The 11138-nt window shown below is 39.1% G+C and overlaps 1 protein-coding gene across 1 annotated transcript in view; it reads right to left on the bottom strand.

Moving 5' to 3' along the window:
- Nucleotides 1–10629: 10629 nt before the first annotated feature.
- Nucleotides 10630–11138, bottom strand: part of LOC113768769 — a 58403-nt gene continuing 57894 nt past the window's right edge. Inside the window, exons 3-4 of the mRNA XM_027313242.1 lie at nt 10704–11049; nt 10630–10660 (exon numbers count right to left, since the gene is read on the bottom strand). Coding sequence (XP_027169043.1) covers nt 10630–10660; nt 10704–11049 — 377 coding nt within the window. The remainder of the gene's footprint in view (nt 10661–10703; nt 11050–11138) is intronic.

Raw genomic sequence — 11138 nt, 5'->3', positions numbered from 1 at the left:
CATACAATTCAAATATAATTCGCTTAAAAGAGAATGAGTATGATAAAGTACACACTCGACTCGACAATTGTAAATCACTTAATCAATAAGAAGCAATTCACATAATTGGCAACTATTCGTGCACTTGACACTCACCAATTCAAAATAAGTGAGTAAGTACAAATAAGATCTTTAGTAGTCGGCTCTGAGATTCTCTTCAAGATATTCTTAAGCGCCTGAAGACATAACAATTAACCATCACCCATAAATACTTACAAACTTCTTGCCAAACAAGGAAGAATGTACGTTCGTTTTAAGCTAAGACAATGACTCAAAAAACCTCAATATATCGAAAATCATGATTTAAAAGTGAGGGTTTCATAACACAAGAGAAACTGATTTCCTCCATGAAATCGAGTTTAAAACGATCATTCAATATCAAAAGATAGGGAAAAGTTTCCAAAATCTCATTTCCCAACAAGTCATGAAATTTCAGCTTTATGTGACAAATTTGGAAAAAATCAAATCTTGAGTTTGGCATGTCCAAAAATGGAAAACTCTATACCGTCAGAAACTAGGTTCGAAGTACTAAAAGTTCCAGATACTTTTCCCAGATTCTAAACAGAAAGTATTCATAATTCAGCTCAAAGTTTCAATTCCAAGAAGACAGGTTTGAACCAGTCTTGGTTTTTCAGCAATATTTGAAAATTCAAAAAAATTCACAGAAAATGAATCAACCCTTGAAATTCATAACACAATAAGATTTCCAAACAAGGTTTCAAACATGACAAACGAAACTAAATTCGGAGTTTTGAGCGTCAAGATATAGTAGCTTAAGTTCGGATGACTTTTGTACACTGATAAAAAATTTCCAGATTTGAAGAGCCACCTTTGGGGCATTATTTGGGTATCGAAATAGTATTGAAATTACACCAAATTTGGCACACTTAAACTTCCATATGTGGACTACTTCTCTACCAAATTTTACACAAAACTCACGTGGGAAGGTAGCTAACAAAACTACCAAAGTTTGGAAAATTCTCAAGGCTAATCTGCCAACTTGGCCCTTTCTTTCCTTTTAAAAGTTTGGTACAATGAAATCAGCCCCAAATCGATCCATTTTTGAAACCAAGGTTCTAGAAATATTTAATAAGAAATTGATGGTTAGTTGACAACAAAATTTTTGAAACAAAACATCCCAAAATTAATATTAGAAGCTTATCATGAGAAGCAAAAGGATCAGGGTCATCTAAAGTCTTATATACCAAAAATGTGGCTGGCATCGGAGGGCTCTAAGATGCCCAGTAAAACCCCCACTCTCATCCTCACCTTTCAGGTGAGGGTTTGAGAGCAGGTTTCTGGTATAAATAGAACAAGAAACGCAGCTTTTAGGGGGGATTGGAACGGCTAAAAAAAAATCTAAAGGGGAGCAACTGAGGGAGAAGATAGAGGTGACGTTTGAAGAGATAAAGGGGCGGCTAGGTTTGGAGGGTAGAAAGAAATCAGATAGAGGCTATTGACGGCATGGATAGCTAGAGAGAAAAGAGCCGAGAGTGGGAGAGAGGAACGGCTAGGGTATGAACAAAGAAACCAGAAAGAGAGGAAGAAGAGTTTCGGTCTGAGAGGAAGAGAAACCCGTTGGAGGAAACCGGGAGGAAATAGGAAAAGGAAAAAAGATTTTTGTGGAGAGAAAGGAGACAGTCTTCAGAAATCAAACCTAAAGCTCGGAGCTTCAAAGCCCTCTGTCAAAGTTTGCAACCTGGTTTCGGCTAATCCAAGCATACCCACGGTGATTTAACTCCAAAGGCAGCAAAAGAGGTAGCTTCAAAACCCTGCTCCCGTCTATTTCTTCTAAAAAACTGGAACGTGGTTTTCTTGTTTAGTATTTGGGTCACTAGAATGCATTGTTTTTCGGTTGGTCAGAACTTATGAGATAGATCATAACTCCAGTAGCTGTATTCCGAATGTGTTTGATTGGAAATTCATGAGCTAAAAACGAAAAGCATCAGTTTTTGCGTTTTCTTTCCTTCATAAAAATGGAATGGGTGTCATCTGTGGTTGATTTCTGCTGGTTTCAAAGATTTGATTTTTTGATGGCTTGGGTAAAAGAGTTACAAAGATGGTTAGGTGTTGAAGGGAGATGGACACAAAGATGGACAGATGAAAGGAGAAGGGACGGGATCAAAATCTATTTATATGGAACGATGCCTCTTTTATACTTTTAAAGCGTTTTGTTGAAAAAAAATTCACCTTTCATCTCCTTTCAAAGGCATCTGTCCATCTCCTTTCATCTTTCCTTCATATGATCTTGATGGTGTGGTTGTTTTTGATGGTTGGTAATAAGGGGCTTTGACTCTAGTGGGTGTGAATTGTTGATAAATGCAATCAATTTTGGGTTTGGAATGAAATGTGAAAAGTTAGGGTTCATGAACCCCTAATCTGTCCGAAATTTGAGGTCATAGATAGAGGCCGAATTGGACTTTACCCAAAACATGAAAGTTGTAGGTATTGATGAGTATGAAGTGCCTGCAAAATTTCAGGGCATTTGGAGTAGTATAGAGTGAGTTATGCCGTTTTTACGGTTGCTGTTTTTGGTGAACAGAATGTCCGAACTGCGATAGTAATTGCCTGTTTTGACTGGAATTGGTTTGGATTTTGTTGTTGGTGTCTTCTGATGAAATGTAACTTGATGTCCTAGCTTTCATATGCCTTTGGAATCAATGCATTTGGACCTGTGTAGGCTGAGATAGACTGATTACAGTTTTGTATGATTTGGGAACCTGCAATTACGGTTCTGGGTTGGTTTTCTGCATTTTTGACCTAGTTGTACTAGGATTTGGACAGAGAGGCCTTCTTAATTGTTGTAGCCCTGTTTCATAGCTTCGAAACGGTGGGTCTTACACCCCCATCCGATAACCGTAGTGAATTTGACGCCATTACCGCATAATAAGGGCAAAACAGTTTTTCTATTCGGGGCCAAGGCTAGTGCTACTTCTAATTTCTGGTTTGCTTATGATGCTTGTTTATGTATATGAAACCCTATTGGGTTGTGATTAGTGTTGATTCATGACTCGTTATCGAGTCTTATGGTAATTGTTTACTTGTTCTAGGAGGAAACGGTGGTGCACGACGTTCGTTTAACGACGGTGCATGAAACATCATTTTATCGATTGGTGAGTATACTACTCACTTGGATTTATAATGTGGCTTTGCTCTATGTGATTGTGATGCCTTGAAGGCTTGTTTGACTATTGGAAATGATTAGGGTGAGGGTGTACTTAACCGCCCTCATTCCTTTTATTCTTGTGACCGATTGTTTACCGTTTTACTGTATTACTGTACTGCTATATGAATTCTTGGATTTCATTCATGGAAATTGTTTGGGTGTTGGTTGGACGAGTATCCAACGGCCCTACTGTACTGAGCTCGACCCCATTGGCATTCAATTGAATCGAGCCAGCGAGGGCTTGGTCGTGAAAATTGACTCGCCACGGGGACTGAAATGGGAATCTTGTGGTAATGAGACCCTTGGTTCCGGTGTACTCGAGTATCACCTAATGTTACTGCTTGGAGTGCGGGCCCGGTTGGGGAATGTTGGGTGGAAGGAATGGAAGTGAAGAGAGGTCGACGGTTTGGTACTTTTAATATTGACGGAGGGTCAATTGAGTTAGATCAAGCATGTAGCGTGGAAATGGGCTCTTGAGAGCCGACCGTATCCTTTTACTGAATTGTTTTACTTCTTATTTGAATATTTGCAATGAACGATTATGCTTAAGTGATCTGGGTTGATTGTGTGATAGTTGCTCACTGAGCTTTAGCTCACACCATTCCATTTGTTTTCCTTACAGGAAAATAAGCACTTTTGGAAGCTCATACTTGTTGGTTGCCAAATTGAGCCTTGTATATGTCTCTTTTGTAGCTCTTTGCATGAAACCCTAATGTGTATTGGGTTCATTGTTTGAATGGCAAACCGAATATGTGTATCCCTTATGTATCGCTTTTGACATGCCAATGTGGTTGTAAATGTTGAATTGCTATGTATTAAGGTTTGGTGGGATCTCGGATTCCACTATTCCAGGCATGATTCATCGTATTCATTTTCCTTCGTATTTTGTTATTTTGGTTCTTGTGGCTTGTTCGAGCACGCTTTTATTTTCCCGAAACGTTCTGGATCACGTGTAACTACCCGTAGTCCTGGCGAGAGCTGGGCAGGCAGTCCGCTAACCCCTTTGGTTCGCCTTAGGAGAAGGTGGGGCTGTCACACATTTCGATTGACAATTTCTCGCACATAGTTGGAAACGTATTGACTGCTAAGCAAATCACTTTTTCTGAAGAAGAATTGCCTGCGGAAGGAATTGGTCATAACAAAGCCTTGTATGTCACCGTGAGGTGCAATGGGAAAATGTTGCCTAAAGTACTGATTGACAATGGATCTGCTCTCAATATTTGTCCTTGGAGCACGTTGGTGAAGTTAGGGCTACAAGATGTCAAATTGAAACTCTTAGAGACCGTAGTTAGAGGATTCGACGGAGCCCAAAGGGAGTCCATAGGAGAAGTAAATTTGGTGGTTGAAATGGGGCCCGCTCAATTTCAGATAGCCTGCCAAGTTATGCACTTTCCCAGTGTTTATAATGTTTTACTCGGACGGCCGTGGATTCATAGCTCTGGCGCTGTGCCCTCTTCCTTGCATCAAGTATTGAAATTCGTGGTGAACGACCAGCTGATAACCATTTTTGCTGAAGAAGATTGCATTGTAATTGCCGATTCTGAGCCTGAGAAGGATAGTGACCGAAATGCCTCTGTGTCTTCCTATCGTGCAGCTGATATTGTCTCCGTGAGTTGGGTGGTATAGACTAGCGTAGTCTAGTTGTTTTTGAATTTTGTAATTGTACTCGCACTAGTCGCTCGATTAGGGTTGAATGTATTGAGAAATTAAATCTTTTGATGTATTTGGGATTTTATGGGTGGTTGAGATAGAAATAAATGTAGTTGTATGTGCCAAATCTGGGAATTGTTATTTCGTTTATTATTGAGGTTGCGTCCTATTTTATTTGATGTGAGTGAGTGAGTCCTGGTGAGAGTTGGGCAGGCGGTCCGCTAAACCCTAGGGTACGCCCCAGGGGGAGGTGGGGCCGTCACATGCATGCTTCCAGTTCTCAGCCCAAAGATAAAGGAAAGGCTCCAATTACTGAAGAGGCAACTGAAGAAGATGATGAAGAAACTGATGAGGAAGATCAAGTGGATCCTGAGCAGTTTCGTCTGGCTAGGGGAAGGCCTGGATCATCCAAGATCACCATATAGGCACTACTAGGCTACTGCACTTCATGATTAGGATAATAGTTCATAGTAGGTTTTTGCATTTTTTGCACTTAAAGACAATTGGTGTGCTCTGTCTTATGGATTTAACTCCTCTACTGGTCTGTAAAACTGTTTAGTTATCCTTTATGTTGAATGTTGCTTCTGTGGAATTTTTCCCTTGTTCTGGATGGATGATGTTGCTGGTCTGCTGTGTTTTGTTTTACTGTTTTGCTAAATTCGGTTTGGATGGGTGTTGCTGTGTTTTATCTTGCTGATTATACCTGGTGATAATATAATTTTACTGGTTGATTCAATGATGTCAAAAAGGGGGAGATATGGATATGTAAATGGATATGTAATCTATATGTGAGGGGGAGCCATTTTAAGGGGTAGTAAACATTATTCTGAGGGGGAGTTGTGAATAATCATGAATGGACATTATTCTGAGGTGAAGTTGTGAATACTCCTTGGATGCATTAAGTAAGGGGGAGCTGTACCTAAAATTTTTTTTTACTCCATCCATTGTTTTGTCATCATAAAAAAGGGGGAGATTGTTTATCTCAGTCCGTGATTTTTGATGATTACAAAACAAATGAATGTTACTAATATTCTCTGATTAGACCATTTCAAAATTGAAACAAAACAGGTTCAAAGGCTAACATGTGCTGAAATAGCTGTCGGATGCACAAAAAGACTGTATCGGCCATCCGACAATCATTGAGTAACTTTGGACGCATGAAGAACCCACCCTCGGACGTCTGAAAATGATAAACCAAGTCCTCTAAGCTCACCGACCTCGATCGGATGCACACCACCTGTGTACCGGCCGTCCGGCAAATACTGCGACAATTCGGACGCAAAACATTGGAGGCACCGAACGTCCGAAAGAATTGAAGAAGAATTCACCAGTTTTACATCATACCTTCGGACGCACATTCTGGAGGTACCGGACGTCCTAAATATTTCAAGAAAACTTCTTGAACTCACTGCCTGCGTTCGGACGCAGAAAACTAGCCTACTGGACGTCCGACACCACCAACGGCTAGCTGACTCTTCAGCTGCCTTCTGTGACGCCCCGAAAAAAAATGAGTTTGAGAACCCGGAAATTTTCTACTTTTCTAGGGTTTATTTGTTTAACGCCCGCTTTTCTACATTTTCTTGATTAGAAAAATTCCCCAGATAAAGTTTATGAGCAAATATCGTTTTCAAATGATTTTTCTAGTATTGGAGAGTTTTTGAGAAATTAAGAGTTTATAACGGACGTGGGACCCACTAGTGCGAAAAGTTCGGAAAAATTCGGCCAATTAGGTTAAATTCCGGATGCTGTGTAAAATTTATCGGGTGTTAATGGATAAGTAAAGGAGTGTGAGGTGATTGATGTGAGAGAGAAAAGAAAGGATTGAATTGCATTTAATGAGATGCCATGTGTCATTTTTCTATTGGGTGGACTTTATGATTTACTATTCATGGTTTTGACCTTTTGACTTATGGATTAAATATCTTCAAAATTCACAAAAAACTTACCATTTTTCACCCCTTGATGGCCGAACCTCTCCAGCAAGAAGAAAGACAAAACTCTTCAACATCTTGGCAAATTCCTAGCTCAAATCATCCAAACTACTTGCTTAAATTAGTTTTTACTCCATAAAATTCCTTCCTTGGGTGCTAGGAAGTAGTTTAGTGAAGTTTGTTTGAAGGCTTAAGGTGTCCAACATCTTCCTCTCTCTTGGTTACTTGGTAAGTGGTATATGAACACCCTCCTATATCTAATGATGTTGAATTTATGCCTAATGGTGGCTATGGTGTTAGAAATTGTGGTTTATTTCTTGGTTTGAAGTGATTTGGTTGAGTTTTTATTTTTTTTTGGGAATTTTCTGGTTTCATATGATCATGATGGTGTGGTTGTTTTTGATGGTTGGTAATAATGGGTTATGACTCTAGTGGATGTAAATGATTGGCAATTGCAATCAATTTTGGATTTGGAAGGAATTCTGGAAAATTAGGGTTCTTGGTTCTTCATTCTGTCCGAAATTTTAGGTCATAGATAGAGGCCGAATTGGCCTTGGCTCAAAACATGAAAGTTGTAGGTATTGATGTTTTTGAGATGGCTGTAAAATTTCAGGGCATTTGGAGTAGTGTAGAGTGAGTTATGCCGTTTTTACTGTTGCTGTTCTGGGTGATCAGAATGTGCGAACTGCGATTGTAATTGTCTGTTTTGACTGGAATTGGTTTGGATTTTGTTGTTGGTGTCTTCTGATGAAATGTAGCTTGATGTCTTAGCTATCATATGCCTTTGGAATCAATGCATTTGGACCTGTATAGACTGAATTGGACGGATTACAGCATTGTGTGATTTGGGAACCTGCAATTACGGTTCTGGGTTGGTTTTCTGCATTTTTGACCTAGTTGTGCTAGGATTCGGACTGAGTGGCCTTCTACATTGTTGTAGCCCTGTCTTTTAGCTTCGAGATGGTGGGTCTTACACCCTAATCCGATAATCGTAGTGCAAGTTGTGCCATTACCGCAAAGTGTTGTCCAAAACTGTTTTTCTGGTTTGAGCTAAACCTTCATTTCCGGACCTTTTCCCTAGCTTGATTTGTACTAGTACTACTTGGAGCTTGCTGAATGGCTATTGGATGAACTCGTTGTTGTGTGTGTACCTTTGGGACTGGCTGAGGATATAATGAAGCCGTGATGGCTGGGAAAAGTAAGGAAATTCAGGGGAAGTGCTGTCCGAACTTTTGAAGGAAGTTATTTGCATTGAGTTTGTGATTGAGGACTTGGATTTGAGCAAGGCAAAGGTATTTGATGGATAATTTCTGAGTCATGGAGGTGAGTGGCCTCAAACTGTTTCCAAATTTACTTTTGAACCGCTTTCCTGCATTATCTACTTTTGAACTGTTTTCAAAGTTACTTTTGGAACTGTTTTCTTACATATCATGCGTGCTTGCATATTAGTGTCTTGTTATTATTGATTTTGCTTTCAATGATTGTTAAAACGAGTTTTCTAGGCGAGTGTGTACTTTATCGCACTCGACCTAAATAAATATGAAATTTTCAATGAGTAATGATTAAATGCTACTTGCGCATGAATGTAAGCCTTTTGGGCTGAACTGGCCATTGCCCCTTGTTACCGGTCGTCTCGAGCCAGAAGCGGACTCGGTCGGGCGACTAGGAACTTGGGTGAACGTTTTGGTATACTCGAGTATTACCTTGTAGGTTGGTGGAGCCTGGCCAAAAGCCAGGGACGGGGTGAATGAATGCACGAATGAAATGAAAAGAATGAAATGAAATGTCAGGAGAACGAACGTATCCTTTCATGAATGTTACTATCGCTTTCCATTGTAAATGTTTCTTGAATTATTGATACTCCATCATTGATCTATGACATCATTGAAATGAACGATTGTGAAATTGATTTGATAACTGATTTTACTGATTACTCGCTGAGCTTCTAGCTCACCCCAAAAATGTTTTTTCCCCTCCACAGGGCTCAAGGCGAAGGAAGGGCTTGTAGTGTTTAATCCTGGATTATTTCATGTATGGATTGAATTTGGTTTTCCTTTTGTGTAATCATTCATATTGGGATTGTATTGAACGTTTAGAATTGCTTGGATGTGTAATAGTCTAGTTTTGGACTTCCTCCTGTATAATCATTGTGACCAAGGATCAGAGTGGCGCAGTGGAAGCGTGGACGCTTCGCTTTTGATATGTAAAGTTTGGGAACCTTTGATGTATATTTGATATATTTTATCTTGTATTGGTTTGAGGACTGTAGTGATCGACTGAGTCCCGGCGAGAGTTGGGCAGGCAGCCCGCCGAACCCTCTGGTTCGCCTTAGGGGAAAATGGGGCCGTGACACCTTCTATCCGTTGGTAGCATTAATTGAGAAATTTTTTGGTCTCTTATAAATAGAACAAAGTTAACCACTTCAAAATAACTTTTGCACATTGAGACTACATCAGATCTTGAGTGATTCAAGTGTTAGAATACTCTTTAAAGAAAATTTGTACTCTTAGTTGTGTAATTTTCGATAAGCTTTTCAAGTGTGTTTCAATTTCTTCAATAGTGTAGCCTTGTGAGGGTTATCCAAGTGATAGTAAAACTTCTTTGCTTGACCAAGTGTGGCTTGGGACGAGGAGAAAGTGATCCTTTCTTTGTACACAAGAGATTGATTGTAAGTTGATTAACTTGAAGAAGCTTGCTATATACAGTGGTTTTCAAACTCAAGTGGAGTTTGAAACTTGGTTTGCTATTATATCCTTTTACTTACTGTCTCGCAATATAAACTATCTATCTCTTCTACTCCCAAGCACTTGTGTTTTCTCATCAAATTGCTCCACTGTGTGGTCCTTTAGAAAAAGAGGGCAAGTTCTCAAAAAGTGACTCTTATCTTGGCCAGTTTCTTTAAACCACCTAATTCACCCCCCTCTTAGGTTATTTTAGATCCTTACATCCACTCTTAGTAGTATAAAATAAATTTCTAAAGTCCATCCATTAGTCGCGTGCGTAAAAATGCGAACTTCCGACTTGTGCGCGATAAAACGTAATTTCAAATAAATTCTTGTGACGATGATATAACTAACTAATACTAGGGTAAATAATCATGAAAATAACTATTTTAGAAATAAAAACATAAGTCCTCACAGGAGTCTAGTATTAATTCCTCAAATCTCCAATTAATTTGTACCAGCGCGTCTTTCAGTAAACTTTCGGCGCGCGCACGGCATAAGTTTAATTTTAACTTACTCACATCTAATTTCTCAATTAACTTTTTCTTAATCTACTATTGATCATTTTAATTCTCCAAGACTAATGTACTCTCGGATCAAACATAGCCTCGAAAAATGTGTAGTCCTTATTTCTCGCTAAACAATCCATAGAAAAATTAATTTTACTAATGAGACATGTTAAAAATATAATTGAGATATTATTCCATGTAAATAAGTTTAAAATATTTGAAATAAATTATTCAGAGAAAATGGGTGAGTAAATAATTAATTAAGCCAGAAAAATAAAATAAAAATAAGAAAATTCGGGTCCTCACAGCAGGTGCATTAGTCAATTCAAACGGCATTACTGCGAACTCGAAATGTCCGTACCTCGAGTTAAAGGCAGTTTTAGGTATATCTTTTTCCAAAATCTTCAATTGATAATAACCTTGCCTGAGGTCCAACTTTGAGAATACTACCGCCCCTTGCAATTGGTCAAACAATTCATCAATGTGCGGCAAAGGGTACTTATTCTTAATAGTAACATCGTTCAAGTCTCGGTAATCTATACACAGTTTTAAACTCCCATCTTTCTTTTTAACAAACAAGATCGGGGCTCCCCACGGTGAATCACTTTCCTTTATAAAGCCTCGCTGTGGTAAATCCTGCAACTGCAATTTCAACTCTTTCAATTCAGCTGGAGCCATTCTATACGGCGTCTTAGAGATAGGTGCTACCCCCGAAGTCACGTCAATCTTAAAAGCTATTTCTTTTTCCGGGGGCAAAGATTCTAGTTCTTCAGGAAAAACATCCGGATACTCTTTTACTACAGGCATATCTTCCAATCTCACTTTATCACTAGGAGTATTTATAAGAAAAACCAAATATTCTTGTCCTCCCTTACTCAACATTTGTCTAGCTCGAATTCCTGAAATAAGAGCAGATGAGGTTAATCTACCCCTTACGTCCAATTTTAGAGTTGCCTCTCTTGGAATGCACAATTCTACCGTCTTTGTCTTACTATTCAACTGAGCATGGTAGCGAGCTAACCAATCCATTCCTAGGATGATATCATACGCCTTAATATCTAAGCCCATTAAATTTGCCAATAACTTCCGTTCTCCGACCCATATCTCGCAATCTCTATAC

Source organism: Coffea eugenioides, chromosome 1 (assembly GCF_003713205.1).
Source record: "Coffea eugenioides isolate CCC68of chromosome 1, Ceug_1.0, whole genome shotgun sequence".
Taxonomy (NCBI): Eukaryota; Viridiplantae; Streptophyta; class Magnoliopsida; order Gentianales; family Rubiaceae; genus Coffea; species Coffea eugenioides.
This window is presented reverse-complemented; position numbering and strand designations above follow the sequence as displayed.